General features: G+C 32.1%; 1 protein-coding gene across 2 annotated transcripts; it reads right to left on the reverse strand.

Moving 5' to 3' along the window:
• Window positions 1-3127: 3127 nt before the first annotated feature.
• On the reverse strand, window positions 3128-21255 carry LOC124362560 (glycine N-acyltransferase-like protein 2). 2 transcript variants are annotated; one of them, XM_046817178.1, is made up of 6 exons: window positions 21058-21255; window positions 16106-16209; window positions 13624-13743; window positions 12204-12445; window positions 7689-7822; window positions 3128-3951 (listed from the first exon to the last, which is right to left on the reverse strand). In XM_046817178.1, exons 2-6 carry the CDS (start codon window positions 16193-16195, stop codon window positions 3677-3679), a joined length of 861 nt encoding a protein of 286 aa, XP_046673134.1. In that variant the 5' UTR covers window positions 16196-16209; window positions 21058-21255; the 3' UTR covers window positions 3128-3676. The 2 variants fall into 2 exon arrangements, with proteins under 2 accessions (XP_046673134.1, XP_046673133.1); XM_046817177.1 differs by having other exon boundaries at window positions 21049-21251.
• Between the last annotated feature and the right edge of the window lie 713 nt (window positions 21256-21968).

The following is a 21968-nucleotide window of genomic DNA, read 5'->3' on the forward strand; positions in this document are numbered from 1 at the left end:
AGAATTGTTCACAACGTTACGAAGCCTTCTTGCATTACGGCTTTGCTGAGACAGATTTGATCTTCTGGGTCGCGGCATCTTTATAATAATTCCTCTCAATGTTCACAAACACTCGCAAATCGTTTAATTTTCGTGGGCGAAAAAAAGTTATCCGAACCGAAAGCAATCGAAAGTAATAAGTTGTTTGTCTTTTTTAAAAACCAACAGATTATTGCAAAGGTAAAAAAAATCACTTCATGATTGACTGATTATGAAGCAAAACTGGAAAGGACAATCTATATGTCAGTAGCCATGATTTCATTTTGTTTGACTGAGTAAACCCAGAAAAAATGACAACAGGCAGCTGTCAAAGTGTCAATCAAATTTACAGTTGTTTGTTTACATTTTGAAATTCAGGCAATTTTTTTTCAAGATACAGTGTTTTTACTCTATACTTTCAAAACTATAGGTGTAAAGAAATTTAAAAATAGTAATTAAATGATATAAAAAACATATATTTCTTTTCTCGCATTATATATGTTTACAAAGAACAGCTGATTATTTGAAAAGGCTCTCTTTCACTTAATAACATATGTTTGCTGCAATGCATTTCTTACGGGTATTTCTGTAACTTTTAGAGACCAGTGGGGCGGAATCCTGAATCGGAAACGGGATAAAAAGTATCCTATGTCCTTTTCCCAGTTGTTAACTACCTCCCTCCCAATTTTCAGCTCCAATCCGGTTTCAGCCGGTTCTTGAGTTATAAAATAGTGTAACTAACACGACTTTCTTTTATATATATAGATTTGTGAAATTTGAACAGATTTCTGTCATTTATTGAAAAATTATTGCGCTCTCTGAGTTTCCTTTTTCTTTCCAAATGTTAAAACCTTTGGTTACAACATGTTTTACGGTTTAAAAGTTTCTCAAAATTTCTGATGCCCCAGTGGAGACTACCTTGAGTTGATCACGCTGTATATCTTAATAGCATTAACTAATATACATACAGTAAACATGTATAACAGACTTTAGAATAACTACCTGAGCAAAATAGTGTTTAGTTTAGTTTTTAAATAAACAAGTATACTGTCATAATATTAGCATCGGCACAGTTTATAGTCGGATGTATTTTAAATCAACAAAAAGGCACATCTAGATTATACATTAGATAGTATAATTAAGTTGCTAGATTAAATATAGAACTAAATATCGTCATTTTTTTCAGGATCTATTTGATATACAGTAACATTCTTAAAAAAATTTCAGACGTTGTTTATTATGAAGCAATACACACTTAGACACATGGAATTTTAAACTTGTATAATATCATGGTTACAGTTTATATAATAATAAAAATAAAAAATTTTAGAAACATTAAAAAGATTTGTTTTTAGTTTTAATAACAATTTTAAGAAAATCCCATGTTAAAAGGTGTAAAAGTCATCATACTACAATAGAAATTCAAATTCAAAATTCTTTTATTTTCAGAAAAGCATTGAATACATTGCAGTATACATATAACTATATCTAACCCTCTAGCATTGATGATCAAGGGAGAGAAAATTTGATTAAAACATGTTTTTTGATTATATATTAAACATACTTTACATGCATATTGTTTTACATAATGTTTTTTGCGTATTAATTACATTAATTCAGCAATAAATAATTCTTGTAATAATAAACAAGTTGTAATTATTATAATATGAATTTATAAAAATTAAACATATTCCTTCTTACAATAAAAAATACAGAAATTATTTTTGTTTGAAAATTTAAAAAAAAATTGGAGTTGTAGATTAATACTTAAAAAAAACTATAAAATTATTTAAAATATAATTGAACATTTTATATTTAATAGAATGGAAATTCGTTTCTCAGAACTATAGAGAGTGACCTTTGCTTGCCTGTACTTTGAAAGAGAAAGTTGCCTATGGGGTTATCAGTGCTGGGTTGTTTTACTGTAATGATATGTTCAAAATAATGGGAAGTTAACATGATAGGTCATAAACCTGAACCGGAAGATATTAGTATGTCTTGTATATTGTTTCTTCTTGAATATTTTCATTGTGAAATGAACAGAAAAAGAGAAGTAGCTCAGTTCCTCAGAGCGGGTGGTAGAGTTAAGGCACTAGTTTGTATGAGCGCTGACTAATGTTACATTGTGAGGGCGTTACTCTAAATTTACGGGATTGTTGAATACTTTCTTTTTACTAGTAAAAAAATTGTAATTAAAATGAAAACTTTATCTATGGAGAATTAAAATAGTTTTTCAACAATTTTTCTATATTATTTTTGTTCTGAAGGTGTTGTACTCGTAGTTAGTTCTCTCAGTAATGAATTTATTAGGTTTGGTATTGTAAATTCGGGTATTAATTTGCCATAGTTATTTTCATGACATTGAACCAAAAAGTTTATGTCTTAAATTATAATCTACATTAGCAAAATTCTAAATTCATCCTCTGCCATGTCTCCTTAAATCAGTAAATTAACTTAAAGATTAAATGACATTATGCCTAGCATTTCCATTTCCATATCATAAAACAAAGTTTTTTGTATACTTATAATAATTTTTTAAAGGGCTTATTATGCATTTAGGAGCTAAATAGTACAAATTGATTCCATAATAAAAGTAACTTTGCACCAAAGAAACGTAAAAATTCTTCAATGTTGAAACTGAGAAATCTGAATGTATTTCAGAATATAAATAAAATATATCTTAGCTTATTAGTGAGGGCATCAATATTTTTACTAAATTTCATATTAAAGTCCAAATTTAAACCAAGATGTTTCAGACTGTTATTAAAAACAAGTTTTTGGCATACACATTGGTTGTCACCTATTGAACATTCGATTTTATAACAATATAATAAGAGTTCTCTACGAATATTAACATTGATTACAACTCTTGTGTTTCTAAATATAATAGCTTTAGTTTTTTCCCATACATTTTTATTCCATTATTAAAACATATTTAACAACTACATTTAAATCTTCCTGCATACATCTAATGCACATTGACAAATTCCAGATGTTGTGACAGCAGAAGTACTAATTTTACATTTCTTATGGGTTATATACATAATAAATATCTTAAAACCCGTTTTATATATAAAAAATTACAAAAAGTTTAGGAAATGTTATAAGCTTTTCAGAATCAGAATCTCTTTATTAACATGAACATTGAGAACAGTTATAGATCAGAATATACATATGATACATAGTAAATTGATGGAGTTTTAATGTAAAGTCTGGCTGATCTCTTCAGTAAATTCTTGAACAGTGTAGATAGGATGTTCCAATAACTACAAATCGAGTTTCTCTTCATTGCCTTTCCAGTCAGTTGTTTGAAGGAAGCTGGGAGCTGATTGTAAAGTCGTGCTCCCATTGTTTAAGGTTTCTTGTCATGAAGGGCAGTTCGATGTCTGACTGGTGGTATCAGAGACGCATTCCAGGCATTGTAACAATGTGGTCGGTCAGGTAACCTTGAGAAGTCCAAGCTTGTCCAGGGTTAAAGTTTAAATGGTCAACATATTGGAATGAAATTGCGTACTGAGCTGGCTAACAAACTTAGCTGAGATACGTGAATTTATTTACAAATGTTGTTCAGTTGCAATAGTCATTCGAATAAGAAGCTACAAATTTAAAATGTTTTCTCACAAATTCATTTTCAATACTATACACAGTATTGCTAATTTCAACAAAAGTAGTTTGATGGATAAATGTACTCAGCTAGAGTATATGGCTCAAAGCCAGCTTTTATAAACATATTTTGAGAAGCCTTGTTGTTTAGTAGCACAGTACAGAAGGGTAACCTGCCACGTTTCCTGCACTCTTGTATCATGTGTTGGACCACAATAACAGCGTAACCTTTGCCCCGGAACTCAGGTTCTGTGTACATCACAAACAATCCTCCTGTGTGTTTGCTAAGTGCAGAACTCAGTAATTTCTTATCGCTTCTTCTAAACAGACCTAAAAAAGTTAACACAGTTATTTCATAAAGTATTGAACCCCAGTCTTCTTCATAGCACTTCATTATTTAGCAGTACTAGACTAAAGAACATTATTTATATAACAGTGCTTGACTTACTAAAGAACACTGTTAACACACTCAGAGATTATGTTAACACACATGAAGATTCATAGTTTGGATATTTACATTTGTTGTATAGTAAAATACAACTAGGGCAGTACTTGACTAGCAAAAGAACACTGTGAACACCCATCAGCCCCATGTGCACAACATACATTTACAAATAAACAGGTGCATTGTCAATATAACTATAAAACTAGTCTAAGAATAGAATAAGTAAGTTTTGCAAAGAAGCTAATTTTCTGAACTGGGTATTGTAGTAGAGAAGAGTTTCTAGTAAAATGGAAATAAATGCTCCTGATTCCTGCTGTAAAAATCGGTCAGTTACATCTTACAAAGTGTACACAATGCAGGATAAGAATACACTATTTCTAAAGTGAAAAATTGTCTGCAACGTTCTCTAAAGCCTGCATCAGCTAGAATCATGACTATCCTTTTCTGCAGTAGAAATACTCTGAAAGATTCACTAGAGTTGCCCCAGAACATCAGACCATATGATATTAGAGAATTGAATTAAACAAAATATACTTGTCTTAGAACCTGATGGTCAACTACATGAGACAAAGTTATAATGGAGTAGAAGGATTTGCTTAATGTGAGTAGGGCAGCAATGTGTTGACACCATGAAAGAATATCATTGACAACCAATCCAAGAAAATTTTTTTGGTTTAAATGAAAATTTATGAACTGAGTCTCAGAAGGGTTGAGTTTTAAAACTGTTTGTGTCAAAACAGGGGTTAAGTTCTTGAGTACTTTAGAGTAATGTTTGAGAAAGAGCTATTATGTTTTTTGCAAAAAGCAACTATGGAAGTATTGTCAGCATACACCAGGATTTTGACTTTGGATGTGAGTTCTAGGTGATTATTTCTGTAAGTTGGGAAGAGAAGAGGTCCCAGAATAGATCCCTGCGGAACTCCGGAGTTGAACCTTCCATAATTATTTCTCCACACATTATTGTCCATGACAAGCTTCTGGTAACAGTTCTTCAAAATGGACTCCAACCATTTCATGGCAACTCCAATACTATAAAAAAGTTATAAGTTTTTCTAACATTACTTCATAATTTACATAGTCAAAGGCCCTGGGTAGGTTACAGAAAACACAAATAACAAACATCAAACCATCCACAGCTGTAAAAAAATATTGTAACCAAAAAACTTACTTCCAAACAATATTCAATAGCAACATTATCTCTTGGACCAAAATTATGGAATGCACTGCCAAATAGATTAAGATCACTGCCATTTGGTATTTTCAAAAGACAAATTGGCTTTTTCCTTTTGGAACACCCATTTTATGAAGTGGATGAGTTTTTTTTTTTTTTATTAATCATGAACTAAAACAATTATTGTTGATCTTAGGCAATTATTTAATCTGTGTTGTAATTAGTTTTTTAATTAATTGATTTGTTTGAATTGATTTTTTATTTATTTAATGTATTGCTTCTTTTAAAGATCTGGACAAACTGGAGGATTGCATTGCTCTTAACATTGAAGTGTACAATGTTGTGTTTTCAATGTGACAATGTATGTTATCTTTACCAGCAGGGCCGCATTTACAAATTCGGCGCCCCTAGGCCTACAGACCAAAGAGCGCCCCCCCCCCCCCCCCCCAGAGGACTCTGATTACACTGACGTAGAAATCCAATAAATTTCTTAATTACGTAATTTTGATGAAAGATAATTACAATATATATATATATATATATATATATATATATATATATATATAGGAGTGTTTTGAATAAATAAAAGCAATGGGACCAATGAATGAGTCAACGTCACACCCCGGACCTAGTTGACCTTGGCCACCCGCCCCGCCGAGCGCCAAACACCACCCGCCGCCGCAACTTTTTTTTTGTGTACTTTAAAATTTATGCGCCCCCTAAAATTTTGCGCCCTAGGCCTGGGCCTAGTGGGCCTATAGGGAAATGCGGCACTGTTTACCAGTAATAAATGAGTATCATTGAGAAACTTCATCCAGGAATTCCAAAATTGCAGATATCCAGGATATTTAAATTTAATGTAGAGTAACTTAGACATTACTGGGGCTGGAAGTGTAACCCTATATAATACATAGCAGTACTTCAATAGCTAAAGAACACTCTGTTATGTATCAGAAGTGGTCATCGAAGTCATCACTCAGGCTGTTTCACAAGGAAACCTGTTTAGAATGAGGACTATCCATGACTATCACATGCAACATTGCAATGACTCCACCTTACTGATGTATAGAACTACACTTTTCTCCAAGAAACCTTCCTATACTGGAGCTAGACTATTCAACACGCTTCCACAAGACTAAAAATTATGACTCCAAGACCTTAAAATGATGACTATGCCACTCACTAGCTTGGGATAAATCAATCTACGCCATTAAAGAGTTCAAGATTGCAGCAAACATACATTCAAAAGAAAAAATTATATATATTTTAACCAATTTCAGTTGTTGATATAATTATAAAATCAAATAACCTTCTTATCACGACCGTATTGTAATTATCTGAAACCCATTCTTTCCTTGATGAACATTAAGTGGCATTGCACAAAATTTTCCGAACTGGTAAACATAGGCATATCCTATTTAAATGACATACCAAGGACTCTGTAATAATTAATAATCACTAGAAGATATTCCAATCTTCTAACTGTATTGTGGTTCTTGTTTTACAGTAATAGTATAATTTATTAATTTATGGTTAGGTGTAAGAGAGGACTTAATAGTCCTAACCTCGCCAATTGAATATGTTTTACGTTGTATTAAATAAAGACATTTTTCATTTCATTTCAATCTTCTGATACATTTTCGAACAATTGGACTTTAAATTTAAAAGAGCTGTTTTTTGAAGTTCTGATCATGTAAAGTGGAACAAATTTTATAGGTACCATTGAAATATTTTGAATTTCTATGCAACATTCCATGATATTTAATAGAATAGATTAATGATTTCAGTTGAAATATTTAAGACCAATGTGGAGGAATTAAGTCAGTCTTTATTTTCCAATCTCCGTTTGCTGTATCCATCTGTTTTCTTGGTTTAGTCTAGAAATAATTATATACATTTTTATATACCTAATCACTAATGTACAATCTGTCTTTTCTGTGTAAAACGGACCCACTGTCCCCTTGATTGTTTGCTGCAATAAAAATGTTACTTTGTGTCTGGTTTCATTCACTGTTTAGTGATTCTATTTTCAATGGTCACTGGCTTGTTTGTTTCCTCAAATGGAGAGCAAATGGTTTAGTGTCCGATCCTTTCGATTTTTTTGTTCCTTCAGTTACTGTAAATATGTTGTCAAACGTCAGAGGAAACGAATTTTGCGTATCCAAAATAAAGTAAATGTGTGAATTCATAACTTCTATCTATAGTAAAAGTTAAATAATACTACTGTCGTAATAATAAATATAATAAAATAAATAATAAATATATAATAAAATATTTTTGTGACACAATGACAGATGGTTTTATTTTATCCAAAAAATGTACACTTATTTAACTGTTATGGTCAGTATTTCTTCTTGATATTGTTAACTATGGATTGTCATAAAATGTATAGAGATTATTTAAATATAAATATTTACTTTTTTATGTTCTACAGCTATCAATAAGAATTACCTATTCCGAAGTTCCTCAGTATATGTTCTGTAAGCATCAGCTCTGAGCCCGTATGTCTGTGAGGCCAATTTCTGTTCACTTCCGCTGCATGGGACACATCTAGCTTGTCTACATAGACATCTTCTGGCAGTGGGCTAGAGATAGTGAAATGTCAGTGATTAGTACTTTGTAGACATATAACCTAATATTTAAGAGTTTTAAACCAACAATTACATAAAACACAAAATATGTAAAGTGCTAACAAGTAAATACAGTGGTCACAAATACTATTTTATATTGAACAAAAGCACTGTGAATGTTTTTAAAACTTAAGAAAGAATTAAGAGTCAGTTAAAAATCTTTTTTGCTGAACAAAACATGTTAACAGTACAAAGCCTTTACAGTTTAGAATGTGTAATATATGAATATCAAGACTCGTAAATCTAGTTTTAAAAATCATTGTGAAAGATATTCTCATCTCTAGGAGAGGAAGCACAATTTAATTATTTCACACACAAATTTCATATTCTGGAGTCAAATTTCTAAAATAATTAAGTTTAAACCAAAGTTAATAAACTATAATGTTATTAATTCAAGAATTTATTACAATGGCAATGTTATGAAAACCTACACTGCTTTAATTATAAAAATGTATTTAATGCACTCATGTGCATTCTATGAATAAGGATACTTTGATTTTGATACCAAAAACACTATGTTAGCCATTCCAAACTAATGCTGCAAACATAACATTCTTGAATAGCTCAGATTCTTTGAGTATCTTATACGTAAATGTTTAGTTAAAATGTGTTTCATAAAACGTGCAAGACAGTTTGTGTCATATTTCACAGATTCATAGGATGTCCATGGTATTTTGACCCTGGGGGCCCACCCCCTTTATTGGTGCCAACACAAACTTGACCTTGGCATTTATTTGTAGAGCATCCATAATTAATTCTGACGTTTGCCATACAATGTGTAATTGTGACGAGCAATTAAAGATTTGATTTGATTTGAAAAGTGTTTGGCTCTGGGACTCTGCCCCCTGGGCTCAAAGCTGCTTTTAAGCTTTCCTTAGTTAACATCAAATATTGGTTAAAATTCATCCAAAATGGTTTTGACTCTGGGCTCCACCCCCTTTGATCTAAATGGCTTCAACAACATACTTGCCATTTACTTGTAGATTATCCTTGACAATTTGTATAATATGTTATGAATTGGGGCCATACTCTTGAAAAATGCATAGACAGACAGCCGGATTAGTGGTAAGATGTATCCACCGCAGTCAGTGTGTAAGGCTAGGGACACACAGTCCCGGTTACCGGGATGCCGGTGATCGGCATCCCGGCCGGGATTGATGAGAACATATACTTTGTTGAAGAGCGCACACACAATGCCGGTGCTGTGCTGTGCGGCACAAAGCGTGCCGGTCCAGACCGGCAAGCATGCTACCGGTGACCGGGAGCCCTGCAGCCGGTGAAAACCGGGTTGGCAATACAAAAAACACTTGATAATCTGTCGTGCGTGCTCACACAGTGCCGGCCGCCGGGCCCCGATTCCAGTCAAGTCTGTGTGTCAGTGGTGTCGTTTCTTCTGCACTTACTGATAATCTTTTGTTTGTATTTTTTCTTGCTATGTGTCGCCTCAATAACACTAACAGTTCGTCAAAAGATTTTATTGACATCCTGTAGAAGCCGAAAAACTTATAATTCCGAATACTCTCGTAAAATTTTCTAAATCTTTTTTCAGCTTTAGCATCTACATTGAATGGATAAACCCCAATGTACCCTATTTCGTTGTTTTGGTAATTCATTTAGATCCTCTAAACAACAAACTAACTTCACTTTGGATAGCATGATTTGTTACCGACCAACACTCAAAGGTTAACTGAGAGACAATTTGATGTTTATCGCCGGGGACTGTGTGGCCAGCACACAATAAACCGTTTACCGGCAACCCGGTGGTCGGTATCCCGGTAACCGGGGAGTGTGTGTCCCAGGCCTTAAAACTATGGCTTGTATCTAGCAGTAGAATAGACAAACTGCTGTTTTATCCAAATGGTTACACTTTTCCACAAACCATAAATCTGTAATATCGAGTTGACTGTTTTGTAGTTATCTGAGGAATAGTATGACCAATTTCTACGTGAGGCCAGTCCCTTACTGAGAGAAATTCCTCCCTCAAAACTCAATCTTAATAAAGACGAACTCAGGTCTGTATCGATCAGGTGAGAAAGATGGTATAGTCAAAATCTCTGGCATAGGAAACACTACTGTTGTACTAGACACATTAAAGAATAAAGATAAATTACACCACTTGTTGCAGGGCTAAATGACTCATTAAAAACTCTAAAGACGTCATTGAGAAGTCAGTAATTTTAAAGCTGGCAGAAACCAATAGACTAGTTAGCTTTGACAGAAAGTCTGTTCACCTATGTACCAGTTCCAGAAACACTCAAAATTAATGAATTTCGATTTAAAGAAGATCAAACACTAACAGAGAGAACCAAACTCCACATAATCATGGAACTGTTAGAATTATGCACTCAATGCAACCATTTTAAATTAGAGGGTGGAAATTGACTATATCAAGTTGAGGGATGGAAATGGGGTCTTCTCTATCACCCATATCTTTATGGAAAAATATAAGCAAAATGCCCTGGTTTCAACTCAATTAAACCGAGGATCTGGTGGAGGCCCGTGGATGACACCTTTGTTATCTTCCCTCATGGAGACACCAAACTAAACGATTTTTTGTCCCACACAAATAGCATTTCTCACTCCATTCGGCTAACCATGAAGTTCAAAACAAACTCCTTTTTCTGGATGTGTGTGTAATAAGAGATAGGAGTGAACTTATGACAATAATTTATAGTAAGAAAACACACACAGGTCAATATCTAAATTTTCAATCCAACCATGAAAAATCTGTTTGATAGATTTGCTTGTGCTCAGACAAATGGGTTAAAAGAAGAAATCGAAAACTTAGAACCGGATCTTATGAAAATGGATGTCCTCAGAGAAGAAATATATGTCTATTTCTTATTTTGCCGGGATTATCAGAGAAAATTGGAAGATTAGGCAGGAAATGCAATATTAGAACTGCTTTTAAAACACAAAACACTCTTAGGCAAAGTTTTTTAAGATCAAACCAAAAAATGGCACATAGGACTCAAAAATTGTATTTACAGTATAACATGTTCTTGTAACATACCCAACACAAAAAGACCACTAAATATGAGAATTAAAGAACATAAAGAAAATACCAAAAAAAGTCTAGTGAATATGTCTAAAACTGCTTAACACTACTTGTCTGATAATCATTACATGAAATGTGATAATGCCAACGTAATACACAGAGGAGAGAATTATTTCAAATACAAACTGATTATGGCTTCATAAATAAAATTAGCAAATCGACTGCTAAGTTAACCTTCTAATGAAGTTATGAGGTTAGTTCATTTTGACTACCAATATTTAAAAAATTAACTAGGAATCCTAAAGAGATTTTAACAATCAAACAAGCCTAAACCAACAAAATTCATACGACAATTTTTGGTAATCAAGGACCAAAAAATAAGGGTGGAAGCGGCTGCCCTTTACCCCTCCCTGTCCTGATCATCGCTTTCCTATTATCTTTTTTTCAGATGATACACTATGATATCACAAGAAATGCCAACAGGAATTTCCTCATCAGTGTTCCAACTTCATTGGTTCAGGTATAGTGTGTTTGTTTTTGCTCTTGGCCCCTGTGCAGTGACAGTGCTTGGATGCATTCTGTACAGTCTGGACTTCATGCCATTTGCCTACCTGGTATTATTTATATCTTTAAGTGTCAGTCCATCAACCAATATTTTAGTTTTTATTAATGCATTAGGGTCTTTCACACTTGAAGAAGACGGTATATTTCAAGTGTTATACTTTTTTGTAACATATAACAATGGCAAATGTGTTAAATCCTATTACTCTTTCATATCATCATTATATCATCAATAACAAACTTTAAACAAAGAACTATAGAATAAGTTGTTACACCTTCACTGTGATGCTAATCATGCACCGACTTCAAGATAGCTGAGCTAGAAGTAAGCTGTGTCTACTGCAGTTAATGTGTTAAAATGATAACACTGCATGCACAATCATACTCAAAAGCTGTGTTGTAGGGATTAAATATATTAGCTTCACAATGTTATGTTATCTATATTGATTAGCCCACTTCTCACCATCTTATCAAATGAACAAGAGACACTTCTGGTGCTTATTTTACCACGAACTTAAAGCACTTAAGTGCTTTTTTGCAAGAAATGTTTCTTATTTAGCACGTTCTTTCTGAAAATTCTAATTCATGAAAATTACTCCAAACTCTCACTAAAACCAATGTGCTGCACTATCAAGCTCATATCAGTATGTTATATTATTTATAGTAAGACAGTATACCGTAGTTTTGTGATCAACTAAATAAGCTAGTACAGACAATTTATTTGCCTAAATATACAATTAAATTTTAAAGTTATTTCAAGAAAACAAACAGACTTACTTCATTTGTAAATCCTTTTCGGGAGGATATATAAACAATGTGTTTGTTCTGGCATCACATGTTACATTCTTGGTTGTAAGGACTTCTTGTATCACATCGAGCTCACTATTTGGTGTCATTTCAAACATATATTCATGTGTGTGCCATGGAATTATTGTTGTCTCCATTAAACCTTTCTTCAACTCGGTCAGATCAGGGTTTGTAGTGTAGACATAAAGCAAATTTATATTTCTGTTTGGATACTAAAAAACAAAATAATACTTCACATGAGCACAGTCCTGTTGCATTTATAAAATACACTATTTTTAATAAGGTTGCACAGTTTTTGATGGATTTGAAATATTTACTAATTTTTTATTTACTATTTAATAATAGTACTAATGATTTTATTCTCGTTCGATCCATTCAAATATACGATAATGATGATATTAACTTTTAATATTTATTATGCTTGTACAATTTTTAAAATTTGTTTGTCTAACTTCTACATAATGACAGAGATTCAAATTGTAGTTTTTGCAAATTGGCAGATACAAGACCTTTTCTCCCTTATCATCTCATCTGACATTGTAATTTATTTACCATGTGTTGGTAATGTTAGTTATTGTGGCTACATAAAGATATACCTTCTTATCATAATTAATCTGTATTATTACATTAATTACAACTTATCCCTTAGCTTTATTAGGTTTTAAAGAGTATTATTTGGGTTTAAATAGCTTACACTTACAAGTACAGCATAAAACCTATGACCCTCTAGTTTAAAAAATTTGAAATTAAATATGGAATTTAAGTGGTAGATTCATTTATAGATCTGTTTTCATTAGTGGCTGTGATCAAGTTGGCAGTCAAGAAATGTTATGATTAATATGACCAGGTGTTCAAAATTAAATCTTTAAACATATATTCCAGGATTTGAGAGCCAATTTGCCAAAGTTATATGGTTTCTCTTGAGATCGATACAGTGATCTCCCCTAAAAAAAGTTGATCGTCAGCTGCGCTAGTTGTGGTTTAGGTCGTAACGGTAGGGTACCGGTATGAAGAGGGTTAAAAGTATAAAATGAAAGTAAATTTGTTCCAACCATTAGACATGTAAATAAATCAACACCAGCTAACCATAAACAGATTCTGAAAGTGGCAACTCTTAATCTCTTTATTTAGTTGTCTGACAATGTTATAATTATTATTTATATGTCTAATGGTCATTTTAAATGTACCCAGCTAGAAAAAAATATGATGTGAGTGAAAGTTATTGTTTAATATTTTTAACCTTTTGACACCCTCCCATTTTGACCTCCACTAAAATTAGTGCAGCTGATGATCGATTTCTTTCTTAGAAAAAATCCCTCTACCTATTACATGAAAAACCAGGTTATGTCCTTATACAATGCAAACTGGTTCTCAAATCCCAGGTTATTACCTCTGCAGAGATTCGTTGTAAATAAACGCCTGTTTCCAAGTCCCCATACACATAAAGATTGTGTTTCCATTCTGTACCAGCCTTCTTGTACTCCTCAAAAACTTTAATAGTCTGATACAACTGAAACAATTACATCTCAGGATTAATTATTATTCTATCTGACTATATTGCTCGCACAAAAATATGATTATTCACCAACCAAGTGACATTCTATCATATGATTCATTCAAACAAAAAAAACGTTAGAAAGTTATACTGAGTTATTTGTATTTTTACTGCATTTTTATACTTAGCCTAATATTCTTAAAAATACAAGTAATTCTTAATGTATTTAATTTTTATTGTAATATTATTATAAAGTTATACAAGCAGAGTTATGTTTATATATAAAAACACTCTTCAGTTGGTCATCTAAACATGGCCCAAAGAAAATTACTTTATCTCTATTCATAAGAAATTTAATAGGGGAGGAGGGAGTGTTGGGTCTCATCAGACATGCTGTATAAAAATTTGTCTATGGTGTGTGTCAATGTGATCGTGTGTGTTTTAGGAAACCACATGAAATTAAATGGACCGATTATATGGATATTTTACATGGACATTCTTAGGAGCTCCACTGGTCTTTAAAGTTACAAAAATTCCATAAAAAGTACATTACAGCAAACAATATTCTTTTTAATTAAAAGAGCCTGTTTAATGCAATCAGCTGTTCTGTGTAAACATTGTTTTATGACAGCACAGCCATATGTTTAATTATTTAACTATTGTTATACATTTGTTTGCATTTATAATCTTGATGAACGTGTAGAATAAGCTTGATAATAACAACTATTCTTATTTTACCTTTTTCCGTAAACATTACTGACCAAAGAGTAAGAAAATTAAAAATATGTATACTTTTAACTGTACGTTTGAGCAAATATTAGTCTGCTTGATCAGTACTGTAATGCGATATCAAAGACAAAGTTACTATCTAACTTTTACTATAAGTTTAAAGACTGTTATAAAACCTATCTTAGTTGTCTTCTGACAGAAGTAGGCTTCTCAGACTTGCTATCTTCTTGATCAGAGCAACAAAGCAAACTCAACTATGGCACAAAAAATACTAAGACCGGAGTAAATTACAATGGCCATAAATATACACTTTGTGATATATTTTCTTTATTGTGGCAACAAGGTAAACTGAAGACTGGCATTGGGAATATAATTCACTCGAACTAGAAGTGTTCAGAATGTTATTTATAAAGAGTGTGCCCATGGTGCCTCTGTTTTTCAACACAAAAGTGTGTGGGTAACTTCTAGTTATATAAAAATCTAATGATGCCTGTCTTTGTGTTCACATGTGTTACTTAATCACGTAAAAACTTCTGATTTTATTGAAATTCGACATGAATATTCTTACACTCTCAAGCTAATGTACACGCCTATTCCTATTTTAAAAAATCCTCCAGGTTACATCTCACTGTCTTTAAAACTCTTTTTGGCTGAATTAGCAGGAAATAAGTGTATTTTTGAAATCATAAACATAATTTGACAACACAATCTTATATTGAATTAAGTTAAGAACGATATTACTTGTTTTATATTAATTGATTGAAAGCATAGATTAAGCCTAAAAGTAACATCACTTCTTATTTTAACTTCTTAATAATTACTGATGAGCACAGAGATTATCCACATAATAAAGTAGGTGGTTTTAGAACAAATATACTTTTATCTGTAAATTTTAGAAAATATTATATGCAGTGTTTGATCATTAATGTAATACAGATATCAAAGACAAAGTTACCATCTAACTTTCATTACAGATTTAAAGACTGTAATAAAACACATCTTAATTGTTTTTGACTGATGTATGTATGCCTTTCAGACAAACTCAACTATGACATCAGAAATACCTTAAACTGGAAAAAGTACAATCACCATAGGTATAGACTATTTATTTGACTAGGCTCCTCAGATCTTTATGCGTGTATATATTCTTGATAGGGCCATCAACGCAAAATCAACTTCCGTTTCATAAGAATATAGAGCCCCACAATTTATTACATCATGAAAGTGTTAACTTAATTTATGACTTAAAAGTCAAAGAATTTTGACTTTTGGATCCCTTTACACTGGTCTAAAATAGCTCAATCATTACTGAAATTGTTTACCATGAAATATTGAAGAGAAATTTAAGTTATTTGTGGTACTTATAGAAATTGTTTCACTCTACGACTTTGGTTCCAAAACACTGCGCTATAAACTTAAATCTCAAATGGATCAGAAGATAAGAATATTTTTCAGTGATTATCACATAACTGAGGAGTGTTTGGAATGTCATTTAAAAGAAATATGACCAAAATGTACCTGTTTTTCAGTACAAAATAGTGTGTGAAGCCATGGGCTAGTTTAAAATATTAATACAGCTCTCTTCTTGAATCTGAACAGCTCTGAATCTGAATCTGAATCTGAAAGATTGTACATGTAACATACTCACCATGAAATGTTTAGGCCAATCTTGTTTCAGCACTTCAAGAACTTTTGCAAAGTTTTCTTCTTTCACCTCTTGGAATATTTCACCTTCCATATTTTGATATATTGCTGTAACAAAAAACATGTTATATAAATAAATAAAAACAAGAAAATTTATAAACAATGAATATGACCACATAGAAAACTGCATTCCACTCTTTTCGATGTGTGTGTGTGTGTGTGTGTGTGTGTGTGTGTGTGTGTGTGTGTGTGTGTGTGTGTGTGTGTGAATACGGCTTTAAAAACTTTGTATTGTGCTTTGGTACGCCAAATCCTTGAATATGGCTCTCCAGTGTGGAACCCCCACCAGAAGTTTCTCATAGATGAACTAGAGACTATTCAAAGAAGATTTATTCGAATGGTGGGTGTCAGGAGTGGTCTTCTCTATCGTCAGGTTCCCATCGGGGAAGTGTCTCGTGATTTGGGACTCCTGACTCTTGCGGATCGCAGATTCTCCGCTGACGTTGTACTTCTGTCAAAGATCCTTAATGGCAAGATCGACTGTCCCGATATGCTGAGCCAGATCCTCTTCAGGACCCCTTCAGCCACTCGCTCCAGAGACCTGTTCGCTAGGCAGCAACTTCGCACCAACCACGCAGCAAACAATACGATGTACCGACTTCAGAGTTCTGGTAATAGCGTCGCCGACATCGTTGACTTTTTTGTGGACAGTATACCAGTGCTCAAGAGGAGGATTGCCGGTCTGCATGAGTTATCTGCCTAGTAGTTGAACAATGAGGGAAGACACTCGTTCTCATACTTTACCTGTACGTCTCTCATTGCTGTTATTTATATATTGTGTCTTGTTAATTCTTGTCTATTCTTGTTTATTCATGGTTTTATTCTCATTATTTCGTGCTAATTTATTGTTGTTATTGTTCGTTGTTTTCCATAGTTCAAATCACGGTACACTAATTATTAATTACGTTATTGTCATTCATAGTTTATATCCGTTTCGTCACTTAAATAGTTTATTAATCGTTATTGCTCTATTTGTCACTGTAGTTGTTTACTTTCATTGTTTAATTATTGTTCAAAACTGTAAAAATGGAGATGTCCGTTGAAATGTAAAAAAAAATTAAAAAAAAAAAATATATATATATACTACATGTCCACCAAGATAATTCATACTGGCTAAGCTATTTTCAAATCTTTTTACTTACACAATATGGTATATTAATATTATTTATAAAACAAATAATATTTATTTGAGTCACCTGATGGCGAGTTGGCTTTTCCAAAATAAGTGATGATATAGATTTGTTTTAATCAAAATATAAATGTAATAATGGGAAATCTGTAACTATAATTAGCTACATTTGTTTATACTTAATATATTCATAAAGTTAAATTAAACACACATCCAACATTTTAAACTTTAACATATACTTTTATTTATATATATTTTTTTTTTAACTTGAAAATAAATGTTTTATTACAAGTAGGTAACATATAACTTACTAGAAGACTACGCATTCCAAGAGGAATACAGATGCCGGGGATAGAGATGAAAGGATATCCCCCAAGAACATCTAGACATTTGGGTAATTTGTTTTCAGGCATTGCAAGTATCAGACTATTGAGTAAACCTGAACGAAAAGAACGAGTGTCAAGGAGGTCTTTTTAAAAGTGATGGTAGTGAAAGTTCAGTGTATAAATCAATCAGGAGAGTTATTTATAGCCAGATAGTATTACTGATTTTTAAATATTGGTAGATTTCTTTAAACACACTTCTTTTCCAAATACATATGTTATTATATCTATTGCATATATATATATAGCTACTGGAATTATTGGAGATAAAGAGACAAATCTACATGAATTGAAATTATGAAAGAAAAATAAAATAAATCCTCTAATAACATTAAAATATAAATATAAAAATTCATGGCAATGTCATTCTTCTTTATCCATTGCTGCTGTTTCAACGTATTTAAAAGAACAACATCGAACTTGAACTATATTCGCTTGCCCAATTTGAAGATGGTGACCTGCGAAAGGTAAAAAAATCCACTTTTCACCAATTATTTCCGGAAAAGTTTAAAATATCTTCATTACATTATTGATAGAGGCATGTTACTATATCACTGTAAATGGTAAACGAATGAAATATTTACAATGATATATGAGCATTATGGAAAAAGTTTAAAGAATAATTATAATAGTAATACTTACCTGGTATTTGATGGGTATAAAAATGCAGTATTAAATCTGCCGAAAGAAACCATTGCGCATTGAAAAATAAATGATATTTGAATTAGATAAAAATATGCCTATTAAAATCACTGAAGAGAAATTTTTGTTAAATAATAAAAAAGGAAGTCGCTTGATATAAATATTGAGAATTAAATTAGCTAACAACAGTATTTTTATGTGCTAAGTAGAAAACAATGCCAACATATAATGTTAGATAGGCTACAGTGCCTACTTTTGAATAAAAAAAAATTGTCACAGTTTTAGAAGATATCGACAGTCTAGGTGTTATTAACGACATTAGTGGATGTAGATTGTGAAATATACTCTCTAAAACCATCTTGAGACAAAGTTTAATAGACAAGTTTACAAAAATCGATTCCAAAATGTAAAGAACATATTTTTGTTTACATGCATTCACAGGTTGTGATATTACATCTGCGTTTTTCAGTAAAGGAAACATTAGTTTGCCAGAAATGTTGAGAAATAAAAAGATCCAATATATCCTAATATTTCAAGCAGATGTAGTATGTATTTTGGGTTTATATGCAGCTTCTACAAAAACTAAAGATTTGAACAAGTTCAGGTTCAATTCTTTCGTAAAAGCAACTGCCAAAAATATAAGTGTTCTTTCGTCATCATTATCTCCTACATCTGATACAGCATTTGAACACATAAAAAGAGTGTACCTGCAAATCCAGATATAGTTAGGACACAACGTAGTTATTGAAAATTGAGGATGGAATATTCCAATAACATGTATATCCCAATAACAATGAATCGTTTACCTGATCCGGATAATCTATTAAACGTTTTATTTTTTAAAAAGGGATGTGGAGCTGCGTGCAGATGCCCAGAAAGCAGCTTATACTGTAGTGTGGCATGTTTACAATGCAAAAATAGTTGCTCCAATATTTCACCTATTATAAAAATAAATAAATTTGAAGAAAGTATTTAATGTGTAGGAAATTTTAAAATGTTTATATAAACATATATTTTATTCATAATTTTCTTCCTTTATTTCACCCTGCATAATTTGCTTCTTTTTATTAAATATATACATATACAGGCAGAAGGAATCTTGAATAGGTGGAAAAGCATGGAGGGGAGGGAAGAACGGCACAAACGAGCTCGTGTTATTTAAAATTAAACTAGGTGAGTAATTTTATTGTACATTGCACCTGCTGTTCTGTTCTCTCCTCCACGTTTTCCCACCTATTCAAGAACCCTTCTGCCCTTGCTTGATACACACTGATATCTTTAATTTACTTAGTTATAATTATCATCCATTATATATATAGTTATAATTGTCTTTAGTTACTCTGTATCGATTTAGGTGAAAGTCCACATATACATAAAAAATACTATTTAAAGCAAAACTATATGGTCAATTTTTTTTTAATAATTGGTGTAAACAATGAAACAATTGAATGCACAAAAACATTTTTAGTTAACATTACAATTTATAGTTTAAAGATTAAAATCCAACATCTACCAAATAAATTCATTCACTGTAATATTAATCCGCGGATTTATCGTTTTGAACGCTCCAGGCACTCCACTATTAATAAGTTGTAGAAGTCATTATTTTCTCTATTTGCAATAAAAAAACTATTGTATCATAAAATAAACAATATAAAATTATATTACAAAATCATTGTTTACAATTTTATGATTTTCTGTATGTTTTTAATTTTGTAAAATATAGATTAAAATTAAATATGTTCCCATGCATAAAGTATTTGTTTTAGGTACCTAAAGTTTAAATAAACTCAACATTAAAAACAAATTACAAAACTTGCAATTTGTTCTAAATTTTATTAAAAAAAAAAGTAAAGTAAAGAATGTCTTATTTTACCAGGCGAAGTTAGGGCTAAGAAGCCCTCTCTAACACTTAACCTGGGGACCAACGGCTTAAAGGTGACTTCCGAATCACCACAATTTTACCATTAGTTTACCATAAACCATACAAAATGATATATTTATCTCAACAAACCAAGCAACCTGTGCTCAAAGATTACTTTTACAATTAAGTAAAAACGTTTAGTAGACCCATTGTCTGTGCCCTCTCCAACCAAAGTTGTTTGTAATATATACTTGAGATGTTATCATTTGATAGAAGGAAGATATCCAAAACACCTAGCACATATTTTGTGTGTATGTTAAATAATCATTAGAAGAGGACCCTAAGCTTTGCCATTATTTATCTATTAATCTGCAATTAATTGTTGACTTTGCATACAATATTAAATAAAAGTGCTTGACGTTTTAAAAATATCATACTGTTAAGATCGTTATTATGATTCCCTGTGATCAGGGAATGATAAACAATTTACCGATTCTTCGAGTTTTATTATTGGATTTATTGTTTGATTTGAACTATATACGGCGCTACTCGCCAACCCAATCAAATTGAGGAGCCAATAAACAGGAACAGGATGCAGAATCTTTGTTAATCCAAAGCTGTTCTTATAGCTTTGTACACCAAAAATAAACTCGTTTTATATGCTTTCTGAGGGCATAATGTCTGTTTCTATTTTATTATAAAATCAAATCACTTTATTCCAAATAATACATAATTAGTATATACAAGAAAATGACAAAGCTTAACAACAGCCAATTAAAAGTTTGGCGATTATTTAAACCAAAGACCAATTAAATTCAATATAAGCAACAATACGTAAAATTAAGTTTTCATATAACCTTAACACTTACTTGTTTCACCTTTGTTATGGTGTCCAATGAATACTGGCAGAATGCGATCGGTTAAGTGGGTGTAGAGAGTAAGCCGACAGGTGCTTTATCTGTTCATCATGACTTGTTTGACTTTGGTTGCAATGAGATAGGACAAGTGTAGCCTACACTACGTGACGCTCATCTCCTACTCCCAATCAAGCGTTAATGACACAGGAAGTAAGAAAGCCAGACGCAGTGACGTATGAATGAATTGTTTGGTGGTCCCAAATGTATTAACTCATATTTCATTGAGAGAGATATAGATTATATTGACCTTTTCGTTTTTTAATATAGTGTATTCAAGATTCAGGGTATTTGAAATATGTGGAAAGACCTTTAAGAGATGGGTTATGGTTTAACAGAAAGATTTCTTCCACCATGATTTATATTTCTAAACATATATGTAACAACACCGTGAACCTAACTCCCTTACTGACTGTAACATTGTAAATTACGATGCGGTTGAAGGACTGATATGTCATCGACTCACACGTACGCACTCTCACACTCACAATCGTTGAGGGCTGATGTCAGCTCCGCTAATTTCCGCCCTACCATGTGGACCACATTAATAATATGTTTCATCCCAAAAAGGCAGGAGATTTCAGTTTATCATACGTTGTTTGGTGTTATTTCGCTTGTAATGATGTTTACAATAATATTGTAAACATGGAATAGGGGCGTATGAGCCATTTCTGAAATTCTACAACAATGACAAAAAACGTTTTAGTAACTTAGAAACACGTCACAAAATAAGAATTTAAATTTGAAAAAATTTATTTTTTAAGTTTAGATATTCCTTAATACAACCCCTATTTCAAAATTAACATTACCTAGACAACAGAATTTTTTTTTATTTATTTAAAAAAAGTGTGGCTCATACGCCCCTTTTCCATGAT

Source organism: Homalodisca vitripennis, chromosome 5, assembly GCF_021130785.1.
Source record: "Homalodisca vitripennis isolate AUS2020 chromosome 5, UT_GWSS_2.1, whole genome shotgun sequence".
Lineage (NCBI taxonomy): Eukaryota > Metazoa > Arthropoda > Insecta > Hemiptera > Cicadellidae > Homalodisca > Homalodisca vitripennis.